Source organism: Lampris incognitus, chromosome 2 (genome assembly GCF_029633865.1).
Source record: "Lampris incognitus isolate fLamInc1 chromosome 2, fLamInc1.hap2, whole genome shotgun sequence".
NCBI lineage: Eukaryota > Metazoa > Chordata > Actinopteri > Lampriformes > Lampridae > Lampris > Lampris incognitus.
This window is the reverse complement of record NC_079212.1, coordinates 136,425,061-136,443,688: the sequence shown is the minus strand read 5'-3', so window position 1 is coordinate 136,443,688 and position 18,628 is coordinate 136,425,061. Positions and strand designations below refer to the sequence as shown.

General features: G+C 45.4%; 1 protein-coding gene across 1 annotated transcript in view; it reads left to right on the top strand.

Annotated features, from left to right (window-relative positions):
• Window positions 1-18,628, top strand: part of LOC130107348 (receptor-type tyrosine-protein phosphatase gamma-like) — a 441,957-nt gene that overhangs the window by 231,704 nt on the left and 191,625 nt on the right. The window contains exons 3-4 of the mRNA XM_056273898.1: window positions 3,679-3,861; window positions 16,627-16,775. Of these exons, the coding sequence (XP_056129873.1) occupies window positions 3,679-3,861; window positions 16,627-16,775 (332 nt within the window). The remainder of the gene's footprint in view (window positions 1-3,678; window positions 3,862-16,626; window positions 16,776-18,628) is intronic.

Sequence of the window (18,628 nt, the reverse complement as noted above, 5' to 3'; positions counted from 1 at the left end):
GAAATGGCATCAATAGAGAATAAGAGGGGAATAAAGGCAAGACTACACCAAAAATAGCACAATGGAGAAAATGTAACAAATGTAATATACTGAGAATAGTGATGAAGTGCCTCTGTCACGCAATCACAAAACTCCTCTTAACTGGCAGGAGTTCCTGACATGTTCACTGCTGACATTTTACAGTTTACAGATGAATGAGTTTACAGTAGAATACACAGGGTGGACAAATGTGCACTGATGGAGTTTCAAACTGTGTGGTAATCCATACAGTACTAGTACTGTATTAGGAAAGTATCTCTTTAAGAATCTTTCAACTTTAAGTCCCCAAAACCAGATATTTAGTCCAGAAAATATCTGGCCTTCTCACAACATCTTGGGACTTGGTGTTAGTGTCTTCAGAATTAGAATCAGCTTTATAGGCCAAGTGTGCTTATGCATACAAGGAATTAGACTCCAGTTTACAGCAGCTTCTAGCACTTCACTTTAGCTTATATATTATATTGTATCATATTATATACTAAAAAATATACTATATAATTATCAATTATAATTATGTAATTATACAAATATATACTGTATTATATACTTATGTTATAATTATAACAATAACAATGTATATATGTATAATCAGTATACAGCAGTTCTATGTGTATTTACAATTGTAAATTTTGTATTGCACATCTGATTTAAGAAAAGGTAGTGCACAGCTATATGTAAGTGAGACATCTTGACGAGAGGGGGCTATTTACAAAGTGTCATGTTTACTTAATAAGTGTCCATTATTGCACTATGGTGTTAAGTGTTCATAAGAGAGATGGTCTGTGGGAAAAAACTATTCCTGTGTCTGGTGGTTTTGGTGCACATTTCTCTGTAGTGCTTGCCAGAGGGTAGGAGTTCAAACAGACTGTGTCCTGGGTGTGGGGGGTCTGTGCTGATTGTGCCTGCCTGTTTTGGGGCTCTAGAGGTTTACAAGTCCTGCAGAGTGGGCAGGGGAGTGCCAATGAATTTTTCTGCTCTCCTTACTGTTCGCTGTAGTCTGTTCCTATCCTGATTTGCTGCTGCTCCGAACAAGACCATGATGGATGTGCACAGGACAGATTAAATGACTGTGGTTTAGAACTGGTGGAACGGCTGCTGTGGCAGACCAAAGTTCCTCAATTGCCGCAGAAAGAACATCCTCTGCTGGTTCTTTTTTGAGGATGGAGTTGATGTTGGTCTCCCACTTCAGGTCTTTGGAAATGTTAGTTCCCAGAAATTTGAAGGTCTCCACAGTTGACACATGACTGTTGGATATTGTGAGAGGGAGCAGTGCTGAGGGTTGTCTCCTAAAGTCCACTGTCATCTCCACAGTCTTGAGGATGTTCCAAGTTGTTCCAAGTTGTTCTGACTGCACCAGCCGCTCAACCTCCCACCGATATGCAGACTCGTCACCATCCTGGATGAGTCCAATGACTATTGTCGTCTGCAAACTCCATGAGTTTAACAGCTGGGTGCTTGGAGGTGCAGTCATAAATGTAGAGGGAGAAGGGCAGTGGGGAGAGGACACATCCCTGGTGAACACCAGTGCTGACTGTCCACTGTTGTCATTAGGCTGGAGTGGGTGAGGGATGTGAATCTGTCCCTCTTAAGCCTGTCGTAGAAGACAGTCAGGTCGTCAGTCAGGTCTTTGTTTGCCTCAGCATAGGGGGATGGTCATCTGTAGGTTGTGATGTCTTGCAGGCCCCTTCACACTGATGCAGGGTTGTTGGCTAAAAAACTGTTTCAGCTTTTCAGCGTAGCTTCTTTTAGCCACTCTGATTTCCTTTGTCTGTGAGTTTCTGGCCTGCTTGTACAGAGCTCTATCGCTACTGCTGTAGGCAACCTGCTTGGCCTGCCGAAGTTGTCTTTAGTTTGGCTGTGAACCATGGCTTGTTATTGTTGTATTATATATGGAAAAAGCATCTACCACCCTCACAAGGTTGACCAAAAGGGTATGGACAAACAATAAACTCATGGAGCACACCAAAGTGCGGGTGTACAGGGATTGTATAGTGAGCACACTCCTGTATGTCAGTGAGACATGGACACGCAAGGCTGACCAGGGAAGAAGACTTCATGCCTTTGCTGAATACTTCACATCTCTTGGAAAGATGAGGTGCCCAACAGGGATATTCTGTCCCGGGCAAAGATCCCATCCATGTTCACACTCCTCAAACAGAGATGCCTTCGCATGCTTGGTCACGTCCACAGTATGCAGGGTGGCAGAATCCCCAAGGACCCCCCCCCAAGTCTTTTCTCAGCTGCTTCATGTAAATAAGACCTGAGAACCACCAACATTGACATAAATACTTGAGAAGCCTCAGCAAAAGACAGAGACACCTGGAGGCTCGAAATCCAGAGCAGTCTGCAGAGCTTTGAAGAACAACAGCTGTTTCAATGGGACAAGAAGAGGGCCTGTAGGAGTGCAAGAAGCCAGTCTGAAAGACCAGCCACCCCGTACACCTGCAAACAGTGCCAGAAGGACTGCCACTCCCGTGTGGGACTTTACAGTCACAAGAGGCACTGCTCCAGCACCATAGTGAACAACCAAGAGCGCTGATCCAGTGGTCCTGCAGCACTTCAGGATGCCTACTACTACTACTATTACTCTACCACTGCTACTACTACTACTACTACTACTACTACTATCAACATTTTCATCCCTAAAAGAGATTTGCACACCAGAAACGGGTTCCTTTCTGAGCTCTCAAAAAGTCTTTAAATACTCTTGGTGTAAGAAAATATTTAGAGGTTAAATATTTGGCTTTTGGTTACAGTTTTAAAGGTGATTTTCTTTTTAATCTCACCCCTTTCTCCACCCACTAGCCACCTGGCCCCACCATACCCCTTGGAAATGTATCACAAATCGACCACTGGCCAATGAAGGTGTTGTAATTGTAGAAATGTCCTGCAGTGTCCCCTTTTTAAAGAGTGCTTGCAGTAATGTGATGTCTGGTCTCCCCACCAGCTACATTCCTGCTCTTTTAGTAAACAGTGAGGTGTTTGAGAGAAGGACTGTGACACTTGAGTCCTGGCCATCTCTAACTCTCTGTCTCTCTCATGGATTATCTCTCTCTCTTTCTCTCTCAGCCAAAAGTTCCTCCATTGCTAGTCCTGCCTCAGGCACTGACTCTCTGGACACTCACTGTCAAAGCAATTCTCTCAAAACACACACACCCATACACAAAGAGAGGGAAAGAGAGAGGGAGAAAGAGAAACACAACTCACACTGGCTTCCTTGCATTTTTCTGCATTGTTTTAGCGTTCCCTGTCGCCAACTATTGCTGAAATTTGAGCTGGCATGCAGAGGGTTTATGTGATGGAAAAAACAGGTCAATTGCGCAAAAATTGTGTAGCACATTAATAATATTGTTGCATAATGCAAACAGCAGGGCACATCACATCACTATAAATATGATATTTTGAAGCCATTTCTGTATGCTCTTCAGTCGCAAACCTGCTCTGCTTTTTTTTATAAAGGGTGATATTAAATTTGGATTTAGATAACTTGGCAACGCACGTCTTCAGTTGATTCTAGATAACCAAAAATGTTGTAACCTGAAGTGTCCCTTTCTTCAAAGTATGCCCTATTTCATCACAACTTCATTGATTTCACAATATCACGATGCTTATGGGACTTGATTATATTTTTATCTCCAGGTACATATGGGCCAGATGAAGGCTGGGCGTCGGCCTACCCAGAATGCCAAGAGAAGAACCAGTCACCAATCAACATTGTGGACCATGATGCCAAGGTGTCTACAGAGTATCAGGAATTGACCCTAGAGGGCTTTGACACTGAGTCTTCAAATAAGACTTCAATGAAGAACACCGGCAAAACAGGTACAGTGTGAACACTGATCATAGCAAATATGGTTGGACAGAGTTTCTTGTTTTAAAACTTCTTCAATTAATGTAGTTTTTAGTTTACTTTTTTTTGGTGGTAATTTTAAGATGGAAAATTTCAGTGTCATATGGCAAGAGACCTGGAAATTGAGCATTGGTAAACAGAGAAAGCCAGGAGCAGTCCAGCTGCTCAGTGTGGCACATCTGTACCCAATTAACCTCTCCCATATACATGTATATAAATTGTTTGTTGTATCTGGAGTATTGTATTATGTTTGTTGTATTCATATACAATTATGTGTGTATGTGTGTCTGCTGGGGAGAAAGGAACCTGCCCCCTGAACACAGACACTGGATCGTGTGCTGGGAAGACTGAAGAGGTTGTTGGTTGGAGTGTTGCTCAATACCCTAAAAGGATAGCCTTTATTTCTCGACTGCAGACTGAATAGTGAAAGGTTCTGAGAAGGGGAAAGTTATTTCTAACCTTTCCCTTTGGGAGGATGGCCAACCCAGCAGCAGCAGGATTAACAGGCATACCGCTGAGGATAGGGTCCTCCCTAGGAGTTTAGTTCATCATCCACAGTTTCCTCCACAAAACAAATCCACCCTGATAGTCTAGTATCTTTTCCACTTTGCTCTCTTGAGGATGATCCAGAACAGATGACTTGGAGGCCTTCCTCACCTCGTTGGACTGCTCAGTTGTGGGTTGTGAGTGGTTCCTTGGTGAATGGGCCATCATTCTGCTTCCATTAAACTTTGGGGAGAGCACAGCAGAGTCCTCCTGACCTGACTACCATTGACTAAAATAAAATAGGCTGTGACAGATCAACACTGATTTTTTGAGTCAACTGTAAGGATGCTAGCCACCTTTTCTCTCGCATGCAGAAAATCCTCACAAAGCACAGATGGTGGCTTTAGCCATAGGACTATCAAAGCAATATGATTGTGAAGCAGGCGGCATGAAAGCAGTTCACTTTTGGTCCCCCACACGTGATAGCTGATGGGGTCCAGTGCTACCAACCGCTCATCCTTGCTGCAGCAATGACTGGTAACCCAAGTAAACAGCTTTCCCTGCAACAAAATCACAAGTGGCAAACATCTTGTCATGTCTCCCCAACTCTTGTTCGTCACACCCCAATGCTTTTTTTAAAAAAAAATTTAAATTTACCTTATTCTCCCACTGACCCTCACAAGTTCCTAAGCACCTCTTCCTCTGTTTACCTGGATCCAAAAGGGTCCCACCAAAAGTAAGGGCTGAAGCACCAGGGATGTAGTTAATCCATGCTCTTAACAGCACCTAGGCAAGGTTGTGCTGACTGCCATCATCTCAGCTCCTTCTCCAAACCCAACAATACCATTTACTTTCATGTATACAAGAGGGTACCCGCGAGGCTTTGGTGGCTTGACATTGCTCAGAAACTGTGAATCATCACTGCCTGGTCTGATCTGGGTTATTGGAGGGGTTAGTGGAGTGGTTGCCAGTCTGATAAATAAGGAAGTAACCCAATTATTTTGTTGGTTTTCAAAAGCTGGTAAAATACTTCCATACATGGCTCATTGTGATACTCTATCTAGCCATAGGTTATTTGTACATATGGATGTAATCTGAAATGATAAATGGCCCATATTAACTTGGTAGATTTTCCAGATATTCCAGCAGCAGAGCAACTCCTATGCACATCTGTGTTGCTCTGCCTGCTGCTAGTATCAACTGTCTATCCCGTAGCCACCCTGAAGGCTCTTGCATTTTCTCCCTCGACTAAAGGTCCCCTTCGAAAGAATTGGCATGGACACAATCAGGCTATTAGCCCACCCCACACAAGGCTTTATGTCGGTCATAGCCACTTATGCAACACAATATCCCAAAGCAGTGTTGCTGCCAAAATACATGAAGGACCTAGTTAAAGGGAACAGGGGACAATCCATTAAGTAAGAAATCCAATATATCCTAAAGCTGTGAGCAAAATACCATTCACTGGGTCCGAACGCTAATGAGGATTTGCTTCAGATGTCAGAACATCAACAACACCTGTATATTAGAGGAGCCCAGCTCCTACCATTTTTTTTACTGTTTGGTAAGGTTCTTGTGACATTTCTCACTCTCAACCCTAATTAATTTTCCATGTGACAAGGGCCATTTGTCGCAAGTAGAGTGTATAACAGTAAAGCAGCATGATCTTACAAGGGTAATACACTGCACTTAGACATGTCAAGCTCCTAAAAACTCTCTAGCTACTACAGTATTTGAAGGAAAATAGTTAACAACAGCGTTCTAGAAGTCAGCCAAATCTATGCTACAATTTAAAAAAAAAAATTTCCCCCTTTTTCTCCCAAATTGTATCCGATCAATTACCCCACTCTTCCGAGCTGTCCCGGTCGCTGCTTCACCGGCTCTGCCGATCCAGTGAGGCTGCAGACTACCACATGCCTCCTCCGATACATGTGGAGTCGCCAGCCACTTCTTTTCACCTGGCAATGAGGAGTTTCACTAGGGGGAAGTAGCACGTGGGAGGATCACACTATTCCCTCCAGTTCCCCCTCCTCCTCGAACAGGCGCCCCAACTGACCAGAGGAGGCGCTAGTGCAGCGACCAAGACACAGACTTACATCTGGCTTCCCACCTGCAGACATGGCCAATTGTGTCTGTGGGGACGTCCGACCAAGCCGGAGGTAACATGGGGATTCGAACTGGTGATCCCCGTGTTGGTAGGCAATGGAATAGACTGCAATGCTACCCGGACACCCAGAGCAACAATTTTAACTTCTGACCCAATAGGAAAAGTAGAGGTACCCCAGTTACAAAAGCTTTTTGCTGACATGTTTTTGTTTTTACTCCAGACCGGATGAAGAAACCTTATGCACCTCTGCTTTGAAACCCCCAGTGTGGTAGCCAATCCTGTCACCTGCCTGAATACAGACATACAGTCGTTCAGGCAGAATAGATCTGAAGGGGGTTAACAGAGAAGTATCGCAATGATTTGCCCCATCTTATGATGAAGAGTGGCAGTATTTTATTGGTAAATGGAATTCAGGCATTTTGTAGGGAAGCGGAGAAAGGCAGGAGTAGCCCAGCTGGACGGCAAAGTGTACCTGCACCCAATTAACCTTTCCCCTATATAACATCTCCCAGTAGGAGTGGAGAGAGGACACAGTGGACTGAATACTTAGACACTCAACCATGTGACTGGAACCCTAAAGAGGTTGTGTGTCCACTGATGCTTACATCTCTAAAAGAAGGAGTCTTTATAAATAGACTGCAAATTTACCCCGAAAGGGAGGTAAAGGAATAATGAAGGCAGCGTCCTTGTACATTTTTGTTGGTTTTCTTTTGTGTCAGAATGGAAGTTTTTTTTTTTTTTTTTTTACATCAAACAATCTTCAGGGCCCTATTTCTTGTTATTAACTGAAGTAGTCGTGTTAACATAAGCAGGTCCGCCCACAGACATGGCTGGGCCCCTGAAAAGGTCCAGTGAATGCCCCCCAATCTGCTTTACTCATATCGCCACATGTGCACGCTCTCTCTCTCTCCTACTGAACACATATATGGAAACTTGAGAGAGACTTTCTCAGTAACGGGGGCTACATAGGCATAGGCACACACATGCACACACACACATGTGCCATAACAGAACTCTTTGGCACACTTATACACACCAAGGTCAACGAAGATGTGCTACACTTACACCATACACTTCTTAGTAGGAAATGCAATTTCTTTCTGTTGCCTACCAACACGGGGATCTACAGTTCAAATCCCCGTGTTACCTCCGGCTTGGTCGGGCATGCCTACAGACACAATTGGCCATGTCTGCGGGTGGGAGGCCGGATGTGGGTATGTGTTCTGGTTGCTGCACTAGTGCCTCCTCTGGTCGGATGGGCGCCTGTTCCTCCCATGAGGTACGTCCCCCTGGTGAAACTCTTCACTGTCAGGTGAAAAGAAGCGGCTGGTGACTCCACATGTATTGGAGGAGGCATGTGGTAGTCTGCAGCCCTCCCCTGGATCGGCAGAGGAGGTGGCGCAGCCACCGGGACGGCTCTAAGAGTGGGGTAAATGGCCGGGTACAACTGGGGAGAAAAGGGGGGCGGGGGGGATAAAATGCAATTTCTTACATTATGGTTTCATCTTTGCCTCTTCTACAGCCATCTTTCTTGTCTTGCTGGGTTTAAAATCCTTTATCATGTCTGTAAAGTCCATTTGTTTAGTCAGTTCACATTCAATGGCAAGTATTGCCATTATCATTGCTTATGTTTAGGATGAACATAATTATTGCTGGCCTCCACCCCCCCCCACCCCCAGCGGCTGGGCCCCAGAAAGCTTTCCTCTTTTTTTTCCCCTTATGGGCAGCCCCGAACATAACTCTAATGTAAAATCCACTTCATATTTTCATGAAAAAAGCTGGTCAGTAATTACTTGCTGAATAAATCTCACATATTCTTATATCTCAAAATGTTTTCACTGCACATTCGAATAACATACCAGATCACAAGGCATTCAGCAGATGATTTGTCACAACTTGTAATCCCTAGCTCACATCGGCATATGTCTGCATGTTCGAAATCTATTGTGTTATATCCTGGTACATGATTATGATAAAAGACAGCTGCAATATGTAGCAACCGTTATGATGAATTGTGCACAGGTCGTTTTCATTCAGACATGATGAATCCATATTAGCAGAAGTGTCATGACAGGTGTCACCGTCTGAGATTTTGACATCAGGCCATATGCACTCAGCTCATATGGCATCTCATGGATCCCCCTTGTCAACTGCAGGTATTTTTCACAATTCCGAGCTGTCACCAAGATGGATGATCGTCTCCCCTTTGCTTACAAACCGAGCTGAAACACTTTTGATAGCAACAGGCCACAGGTGACTGGTGCTGTGTTAACAGCAGCCAAAATACAGCCTGCCATCTATTTACCGTATCTCATATACAATATAAAACTACTCAGCAAAATGGTTTTACATCACATTATTTGTTCCGTCAGTGAGTCAGCTCTTATAATAATAATAATAACACTGTAAGTAATGGGAGGTGTGTTTATCATGGGCTGGGACTGTTTCCTAGAGTGAAGTAACAGCCCCTGTGGCAGTCCTTCCTTTTTTAAAATGATGCTTGGCTTTATGCTGCTCATTTATGGAGACGCACTAACCCAACTAATCCTATTTTCAGCGGTGTGGACAACATTCAACAAGCACACCAGTATTAGCTGGAAAGTATCACGTTTCTATAGCTTCCACGGGATGTAATGGGATCACTGGACCCTTCCAAAATCAATTCCCGACTGTTCCAGTCTAGCTCAGATTGGGGATGTGGGGCTAACCCTTCCCTGTGCATAGATTCGTCATTGTTGGTTGGGAAACCCACCAGGGTACTAACTAACTTGACTTGTGCGTGGTTGGAAGAACAGGTATTGGTGTATGGGGGGTAAGGGATTGGCGAGCGCGCACCTCCCTGTGCACTACAATCACAGCAATGGGGCTTGCACATAGAAATTGTGGCCCACAAAGGTCCTTCTGTTTCTCTGGAAATCCATTGCGCGTTCCCAGATTGAGGGGGCAGTGTTTAATTTGGATGACTTGCCATGGGCGAAACAAAGTGAATCTGCAACAAGTTGATAGTCCACCACGTCTTTCCTGCTGGTTAACATACTTTTTGCTGTTTGTTCCTCCCTCTGACAATCCTAAACACAGTGCTGCAAATGAATAAATAGGGGTGCTGCAGACTTCAAAGTATCCGGTAATATATATTGCCCTCAAATAACTGCCAATACCAACGTTGTTCTCAAGTTCCACCATTGCACTTTATTGCCTCTTATTTCGCCTGTATATAGTCAACCCTTGTGTGTATATATTTGAGGTTGCCGTGTGAAAGCCACAAAACTGGAGCCAAATTCCATGTTTGTGCAAACCTACATGGCCAATGAACATGATTCTGATTCTTATTTTGACTCATGGGGTAAAGTTATGGGGAGTGAGCAAATTCAGTCAACTTAAGTCAAGTCAATTTTATTTGTATATAGCCCATTATCACAAATTACAGATTTGCCTCATGGGGCTTTACAGCAATACAACATCCTGTCCTTAGACCCTCGCATGGGACAAGGAACAGGAACAACTCCCTAAAAAAATATCCTTTCATGGAGAAAAAATAGGAAGAAACCTCAGGATGGACAACGTGCAATGGATGTTGTGTGTACAGAATAAAACACAATTTACAGAATACAGCACTGAAAGAAGATAACAGAATTATAATGGAATTATAAGATATAATATATGAAGAATATGATGAGGAGGATGCCAGGCAGTGTCCAGATGCCACCAGAACAGCCCAGGACCCGAGCCACATGTGTTATGGTTTGTAGAACGAACCCAATAGCGACAACACAAGACAAAGTAAAGCACCAACCTGGCAGGACTCGTAGAGGAGAGCCGGCCGGGCCTGGACAGAAGGGGAAGGCGCTTCAGGCGGAACTTGAGAATAGCTTCTTAAAAATGGGAAAACGTAAACTGCCCCCTTAATCCGAAAAGGAAAAAACGTAAACTGCTCCTTTAAAGTCCGAAAGGGAAAAAACGTAAACTGCTCCTTTAAAGTCCGAAAGGGAAAAAAACGTAAACTGCTCCTTTAAAGTCCGAAAGGGAAAAAACACAAACTGCTCCTTTAAAGTCCGAAAGGGGAAAAAACACAAACTGCTCCTTTAAAGTCCGAAAGGGGAAAAAACACAAACTGCTCCTTTAAGGTAGAAGTCCAACCGAGTAATAAGATCCACAGTGAGAGAGGAGAAATTAGAATATCAAAAACTTGATCTCAACTAGAAAATCACGATGGGAAAATCCAATGGGGAAAACACAAAGAGAGTTCTTCTCCGAACAAGCTCTCAAGGAGAACTGACACAAGGGAATAGTCAAACAAGCAAAAACACGGAGAATACTACAATCTGTACTCCACCGGGAGACACAGAAATGTCACAAAACTCGAGACGAAGAATTTACTCACGGGACTGTTCAGGACGAACTAGCGACGAGTTCTGGAAAGCAAACAAACTTATACTAGAGTGGTTAACGAGTAGGTAGGCTGCAGGTGTTTCAGACGCGCCCTTCCCCCGCTCTCATTGCTGGTTGCCAGGTTGGTCAACAGACCGAGCCCTAACAACATGACCACCATCACCATGTAGACCTGGGAGGAGGACAGACTACACATGCAAACAAGACAGACTCACATCACACCATTCACATACACAGGAGAAGAGACAAGAAAAAACATAAATCACACATCGGAGAAGGATACAACATTTAAACAGGATAACAAAATGATATGTAGCGAGAGTAGGGTGCAGGTTGAGGAGAGCCGGGAGAGGTGGAGGTATGCACTGGAGAGAAGAGGAATGAAAGTCAGTAGGAGCAAGATGGAATACCTATGCATGAATGAGAGAGAGGACAGTGGAATGGTCAGGCTGCAAGGAGTGGAGGTGATGAAGGTGGATGAGTTTAAATACTTGGGGTCAACTGTCCAAAGTAATGGGGAGTGCAGGAGAGAGGTGAAGAAGAGAGTGCAGGCAGGGTGGAGTGGGTGGAGAAGAGTGTCAGGAGTGATTTGCGACAGAAGGGTACCAGCAAGAGTTAAAGGGAAGGTTTACAAGATGGTTGTGAGACCAGCTATGTTATATGGTTTGGAGACAGTGGCACTGACGAAAAGACAGGAGGAGGAGCTGGAGGTGGCAGAGTTGAAGATGCTAAGATTTTCACTGGGAGTAACGAAGAAGGACAGGATTAGGAACGATTATATTAGAGGGACCGCTCAGGTTGGACGGTTTGGAGACAAAGCAAGAGAGGCAAGATTGAGATGGCTTGGACATGTGTGGAGGAGAGATGCTGGGTATATTGGGAGAAGGATGCTGAATATGGAGCTGCCAGGGAAGAGGAAAAGAGGAAGGCCAAAGAGGAGGTGTATGGATATGGTGAGGGAAGACATGCAGATGGCTGGTGTGACAGAGGAAGACGCAGAAGACAGGAAGAAATGTAAACGGATGATCCGCTGTGGCGACCCCTAACGACGGGAGCAGCCGAAAGTAGTAGTAGTAGATATATATATATATATATATATATATATATATATATATATATATATATATATATATATATATATATATATATATATATATAAGATGAGGGGGGTGCCAAGCAGTGTCCAGGTAGCGACCACTGTCACCATGGAGACCTGGGAGGAGGACAGACTACATGTGCACACAGGGGTGACTCACGTCACACCACATACACAGAAGAAGAGAAAGGAGAAGACATCATTCAGAGGGAGAGAAGACGTGAGAGAAGAGACCAGTTTGCAATAGTCAATCTAGACTCACTCTATAATCCCGTCGGCAGAAAAGTGCTTGGTAAATTAATTCAGACAGAAACCGACCCGCCATGCAGTCCAGGTTGTGAAGTACTCCATTTAATGGAAACTAATTGTAGGTTAAAGCAATAAAGATGAGTGTTTATGAATAAGCTACTCATTCCTATCAGTGTTTTCTAACAAGTCGTATGCTGATGAGCTACTAAAGCATCCTTTTGCATGAGTGCGGCATGTTAATCAGGAGGGGCAGGCCGTCTGTCAGCCCCTGTGAGAATGAACCGGGAAGCAAAACTTCATTCAGTTCGAGTATCACTGGCCATGGCATTGTTGAAAGAGGGGTTCAAGTGAGAGAAACAGAGAAAGAGAGAACCTTGTAATCTCCCTTAAGATGGAAAAATACTGCCAAACAAAATGACATGCATCTTCAGTGCCCCCGCCTCAGTCAAGTAGTTGCTTGACTGCAGATTGAATATAATGCTGATGATCGGCTTTTAACCAGTGCCGAGCAAAGAATCGGAGTTGGAAACACTTTGTCATTTCATTTCATGCACTTGCGCACATGAAATGAAATGAAACATTGTTTCCCCCAGCCCACAGCAGTGCAACACAAAGACAAAAACTACAAGAACTACAAGAACACTATATCCAAACTAACACATATTTCTAAACTAAACCAAAAAAATCCCTGTCCAGGAGAACGAACGCCAGCCAGGATGACTGTCTGCATGGGCTAGCAGTTAGCTTAGCATGCCCCGCTTCTGCGTCCTGTCAGACCGCCCTCGGTGTTTCCTCTGGGTGCAGCTCCAGTCAGGGCTGTGGTCCTTGGGCCCACAGGACGCAGCAGACCAAGCTCCCTCAGCCGATCCAACGCAGTTCTCCAAGCCAGACACCTTCGACACGCCTCCCCGCACTCCACATGATGACACTAAAGACACAATCAAGGCTAGGCGAGGCCGCCGCCAGACCGTCCTCGGTGTTATTGGAACTGCTGGTCTGCATGGGCTAGCAGTTAGCTTAGCCTGCCCCGCTTCTGTGTCCTGTCAGACCGCCCTCGGTGTTACCTCTTTGGGGATCAGCTCCAGGCAGGGCCGTGGTCCCCCCCTGGCCCACAGCATGCAGCAGACCAAGCTCTCCCAGCTGATTCAGCGCCAGCTCTCCCAGCCATCAAACAAACACAAACTTAGACGCAGATGTGGACAAAGACACTGCATGGATGGTACAGGGTGAGGCTGCTGCAAATGTGAATTTGCGCCGCCATTGTCCCACATGTGCGTGTGTAAAGGTCTTACATTGCCCACGTTTGCCTCTCTTCACAGACTCCCAGTCAAATAACTTAAGTTATTTTAAGTACTTTTATAATGACGCGTGATTAGGGCTCCTGACTAAATGTGTGAAGAATTGTTGTTTGCCTTACAGCACTGTGAGATCCCTTAGGTCCTTAAACCAAAAGGTCTTTTTATGTGTTGGACAAAAATGGGTGATGCTTTCGTTGCTGTAACCCCACATCATTGAGCAGTATCTCGCTCGCCTTTGGACAAATTGTCGTTTTTAAGCGATGGCTCAAGATTAATTTGTTTTTTCCTGCTTTTCATTCCTTTTTTTATGTAATCTCATTGTGTTAGTATCTTGCATTGGTCCCATATGTTATTTTGTATTCAAACTTGTTACTGGTCTATGTGTCGGCTGCATTTGGTTGTAGACTGCTGTGAAGAGCTCTGCAGCCTTGGTTCAAAAAGGTACTCTAGTAGTAAATTAAGCATTACTTACTTACTTCCATCCATCCATTTTCTGAACCATTTATCCTGCTCTCAGGGTTGCGGGGATGCTGGGGCCTATCCCAGCAGTCATTGGGCGGCAGGCGGGGAGACACCCAGGACAGGCCGCCAGACCATCACACAGGGCCGACATACTCACACACACACCCACACAAATTCATACCTAGGGACAATTTAGTATGACCGATCCAAATGACCTACATTTGAAATTTAAAAATATTTAAATTGCTTTATTGCTCCCTAAACCTCGTTTTGAGATACTGATGAAACTCGTAAGGCCATACTCCCCTTTAAAACGTAAGCTCTCCCGGTTGATTTCAGACCAAGCAAATGTAGGATAAATAGCCAAGTAACATCCTTTTTCTCTGTCATGACAGCACACTGTGATGTAAATACTTCATGAACACTACTGAGGAAGTGTTGATGACTCTCCTGTTATCAAGAGAAGCAAGCTCATCGGTTTGAGATTCATCTTGAGGGAATACAAATCATTTCACTCCATTTCAGTTAAAATAGTATACATAGGATCAAGGCAGTCCAATCAATATTTGCTAATGAGAAACTCAAAAAAATGGAAGAACTCGTTTACAGGTTCAAAATTAATACCATTGGAACAATCAAATTTATTAAAAAGAATTAGGGGTGTCCACGTGGCATAGTGGTCTATTCCGTTGCCTACCAACACCGGGATCGCCAGTTCGAATCCCCGTGTTACCTCCGGCTTGGTCGGGCGTCCCTACAGACACAATTGGCCGTGTCTGCGGGTGGGAAGCCGGATGTGGGTATGTGACCTGGTCGCTGTGCTAGCGCCTCCTCTGGTCGGTCGGGGCGCCTGTTCAGGGGGGAGGGGGAACTGGGGGGAATAGCATGAGCCTCCCACGTGTTACGTCCCCCTGGTGAAACTCCTCACTGTCAGGTGAAAAGAAGCGGCTGGTGACTCCACGTGTATGGAGAAAAAGTGGGAGGAGCATTGTGGTAGTCTGCAGCCCTACCCGGATAAGCAGAGGGGGTGGCACAGTGGCCGGGATGGCTCGGAAGAGTGAGGTAATTGGCCAAGTGCAAACGTGGAGAAAAAAAAAGTATTAAACTCAAAATTAAAATTCTTGCCTTTACATCTGGTGGAAGTGGGGTTGCACCATGATTAGGGAGTTTTTCAACGGTTCTTCAACAAAAAGATGACTTTTCCTCAACAAAGAAAGAGTCCCTGACAGTAAGCATTAGCCTTGCTGATGTCCTTGAGCAACAAAAGAAACCCCTACAAGTCCCAAAGGTACTTTTCTGATCTCATGCAATTACCTTAGTGTGAGGGGTTGGAGCAATCAATTGAAAATGGTCCCTATGTAATAGATAATCAAATATTCCGTGCATATCACTTTGAGTCATCTTGGACAGGTAACCGACATCTCACAAACTGCGTTTGTAAAGTCGGCTCAGGAAAACGTTGTTAGGTATATCCGGTTTGATGGTTTTTGACTTCAGAGACTTGACCAAAGCGCTGGTGAGATGACAAACCGGGTCATATTTTGCACTTGAGTGCTCCCTTTAAATGGGATGGAAATCTCTGGTGAAATGTGGAACGGAAGTGATTGTGAAATTCAATCAGAGCTGGAAATCTCTTTGACAATGGGAACAGTTATTTAAGGTCGCGCTGGTTAATGGAACATGGGAACCATTTAGATGCATTTATGAATGGGAAAATTGGAGCCCCTTGTAATTGCTTGTAATTATATTTCAGCAAGATGTTATGGAATAACAAAAGACCCTTAAAGACGGTTTGCCGTGGTTGAAGAGAGAAGACTCTCCTCCATAAATTAGCCCCTCATTTGATACTTTCTCTTTCTGGCTGATGGAGGGGGGAAAAATCAGAAACTGTCTTGCGTAATGCTCAGTACTATGTATGCATTCATTTTTCCCAAGAAAGGTCTCAAATAGGATCGTCCCTGACTTCAGCGTAGCTTCCAAGTCATGTTCTTTACCATCATATCATGCAATGAAAAACAAAAAGGTTTGATGCTGTTTATGTCCACTCACGCATGGGGGAATATTTTGAATGCACCTTTAAGGAGTTTTTGAATTCTTCATTTATGGCACTTGATGATAAAAACCAGCTCGAGGCATCTGGGTAGCATGACAATCTATCCCATTGCCTTCCAACACGGGGATCACCGGTTCGAATCCCTCTGTTACCTCCGGCTTGGTCGGGCATCCCTACAGACACAATTGGTCGTGTCTGCAGGTGGGAAACCCGGATGTTGGTATGTGTCCTGTTGCTACACTAGCGCCTCCCCTGGTTGGTCAGGGCGCCTGTTCCGGGGGTTGGGAACTGGGGGGAATAGCGTGATCCTCCTATGTACTGTGTCCCCCTGGTGAAGCCCCTCACTGTCAGGTGAAAAGAAGCGGCTGGTGACTCCACATGTATCGGAGGAGGCACATGGTAGTCTGCAGCCCTCCCCGGATCAGCAGAGGGGGTGGAGCAGCGACCGGGATGGCTCAGAAAATAGGGTAATTGGCCAAATACAAATGGGGAGAAAAAGGGGGGGGGGCAGCTCACTCTGATCTTTTTTGTGGCCATAACTGATTATATTCCCTCCCTCTCTCTCTCTTTCTCTCTCTCTCTCTCTCTCCCCTCCAGTTGCCATCATACTGAAGGATGATTACTTTGTGCGGGGAGCAGGCCTACCAGGGAGATTCAAAGCGGAGAAAGTGGAGTTTCACTGGGGTCCTAGCAATGCATCGGAGGGTTCTGAACACAGCATCAATGGCCGGCGGTACCCCGTAGAGGTGAGCAAGTGAAGGAGTCTGCAAATCATTCACATAACAGCATAATGTTTCAAAGATGAGACTCAAAGTATGAATTCAGTTTCCTTACATTTAACCTCTCGTTTGAGCTTTATCTTAAGAGGACTTTAGTGATAGTGAAGGTGGCAGTTGAAATAAAGTCAGCTGACTATGACAGGGAATCAGAAAAAATAAAAAGAAAAGAGGGAGGGTGTCCGGGTGGCATGGCAGTCTATTCCATTGCCTAACAACACGGGGATGGCTGGTTCGAATCCCGGTATTACCTCCGGTTTGGTCGGACGTCCCTACAGACACAATTGGCTATGTCTGTGGGTGGGAAGCCGGATGTAGGTATATGTGTCCTGGTCGCTGCACTAGCGCTCCCTGTGGTCAGTCAGGGCGCTCGGGGGGGGAGGGGGGACTCGGGGGGGGGGCGGGGTAGCGTGATCCTCCTACCCGCTACGTCCCCCTGGCGAAACTCCTCACTGTCATGTATGGGAAGAGACATGTGGTAGTCTGCAGCCCTCCCTGGATCGACAGGGGGTGGAGCGGCGACCGGGAGGGCTCAGAAGGGTGGGGTAACTGGCCAAGTACAATTGGAAGAAAAAAGTGGTGTGGGGGGGATAAATGACAGTAGAGAAAAAAAGGATGAGGTGTTTGGTAGGTGGTCCACTTGTGGGGCCGAGGTTCTGCAGGGATCCGGTGTGAAGTGGAGCCCTCCTTCTCCTGGAGTTACTCGGACACATGTCGTACAAGTAGTTGAGAGCAAATTACGGGGGGATGAGGAAACGCTGCGTTTTCCTCAGAAGTGTCGAGCGGGCCCGCTCCTCCAGCAGCGCCAACATTGTTTTCATCCCGTCGAGGAGGACAGAGCTTTACGGAGAACACAGCCCCCCCCACCCCCATCCCCCCTGTGGAATAAATGGACGTGCCTCTGGAAGCTAAATCTCAACCCCGAAGGCTTGATTTATGTTCAGAGGCGTCTGGTACTTAGAGACGCACCTATAGCGTCCATCGCCAATGCGCAGAGGTCAGCGCCAAGGCCGAGTGTCGAATGTGTGTGTGTGTGTGTGTTTGTTGCCCGCGCTGTTTTTCGGAAACCGGTGCGCCGTTGGTTTGTGTGTATCTGTGTGTGATTTCTGTCATTCTTTTTGAGCATGCAAATGTCAGCCATCTCTTCGGCTGGACCTGTCTTCGAGCCCCGCGTCCCGCCGACTGGATTAATATGTATGGTCTGACATTTGGCAGCTGGGCATGCTGACGCTTCAACTCGTAATTGAATTGCAGATCACAACTTTCAAGTTGTGATCTCTCCCTGCTGTCGCGTCTCACTTTTCATCCCCGGATGCCCCCCCCCCCCCCCCAATCAAATTTTCCAAGAGGTGCTCTGTTTCATGATTTTTAATACCCCCTTTATGAGATGGGGGTATTTGTCCCCCCTGCTGGTTTAGAAATGTCTCTTCCCTGTCTAGCAGGAAAGGACGCAAAGATTTTGTTTTCCTGTCAATACAAATCCGCATAAACGCATAAAAGGGAGGTTTCGGGGGGTTGCCGTTTATAGCGCCGGCTTCGTAATATGCTTTCATAATTTATTTAGCGATGAGATAATTGAAGAAAATTACACACGTTGAATCGTAATAACGTACCAGTTGAGATTAATGCAGGTTTGTTTTTTTTTTCAATATTCAAACCGTCTGAACGTCTTCGTTTTTGAAATTGAGGCACACTCCTGCTTGTTCCCCTATTAGGCACACTCTGCTGTTTCCGTATCCCGACGCCGTCTGAATCCAGAGCTCGGCTGCACCAGCCGCAGCATGAGCAATGAGCTATAAACGGGGTTTAATTACTGTAGTCTA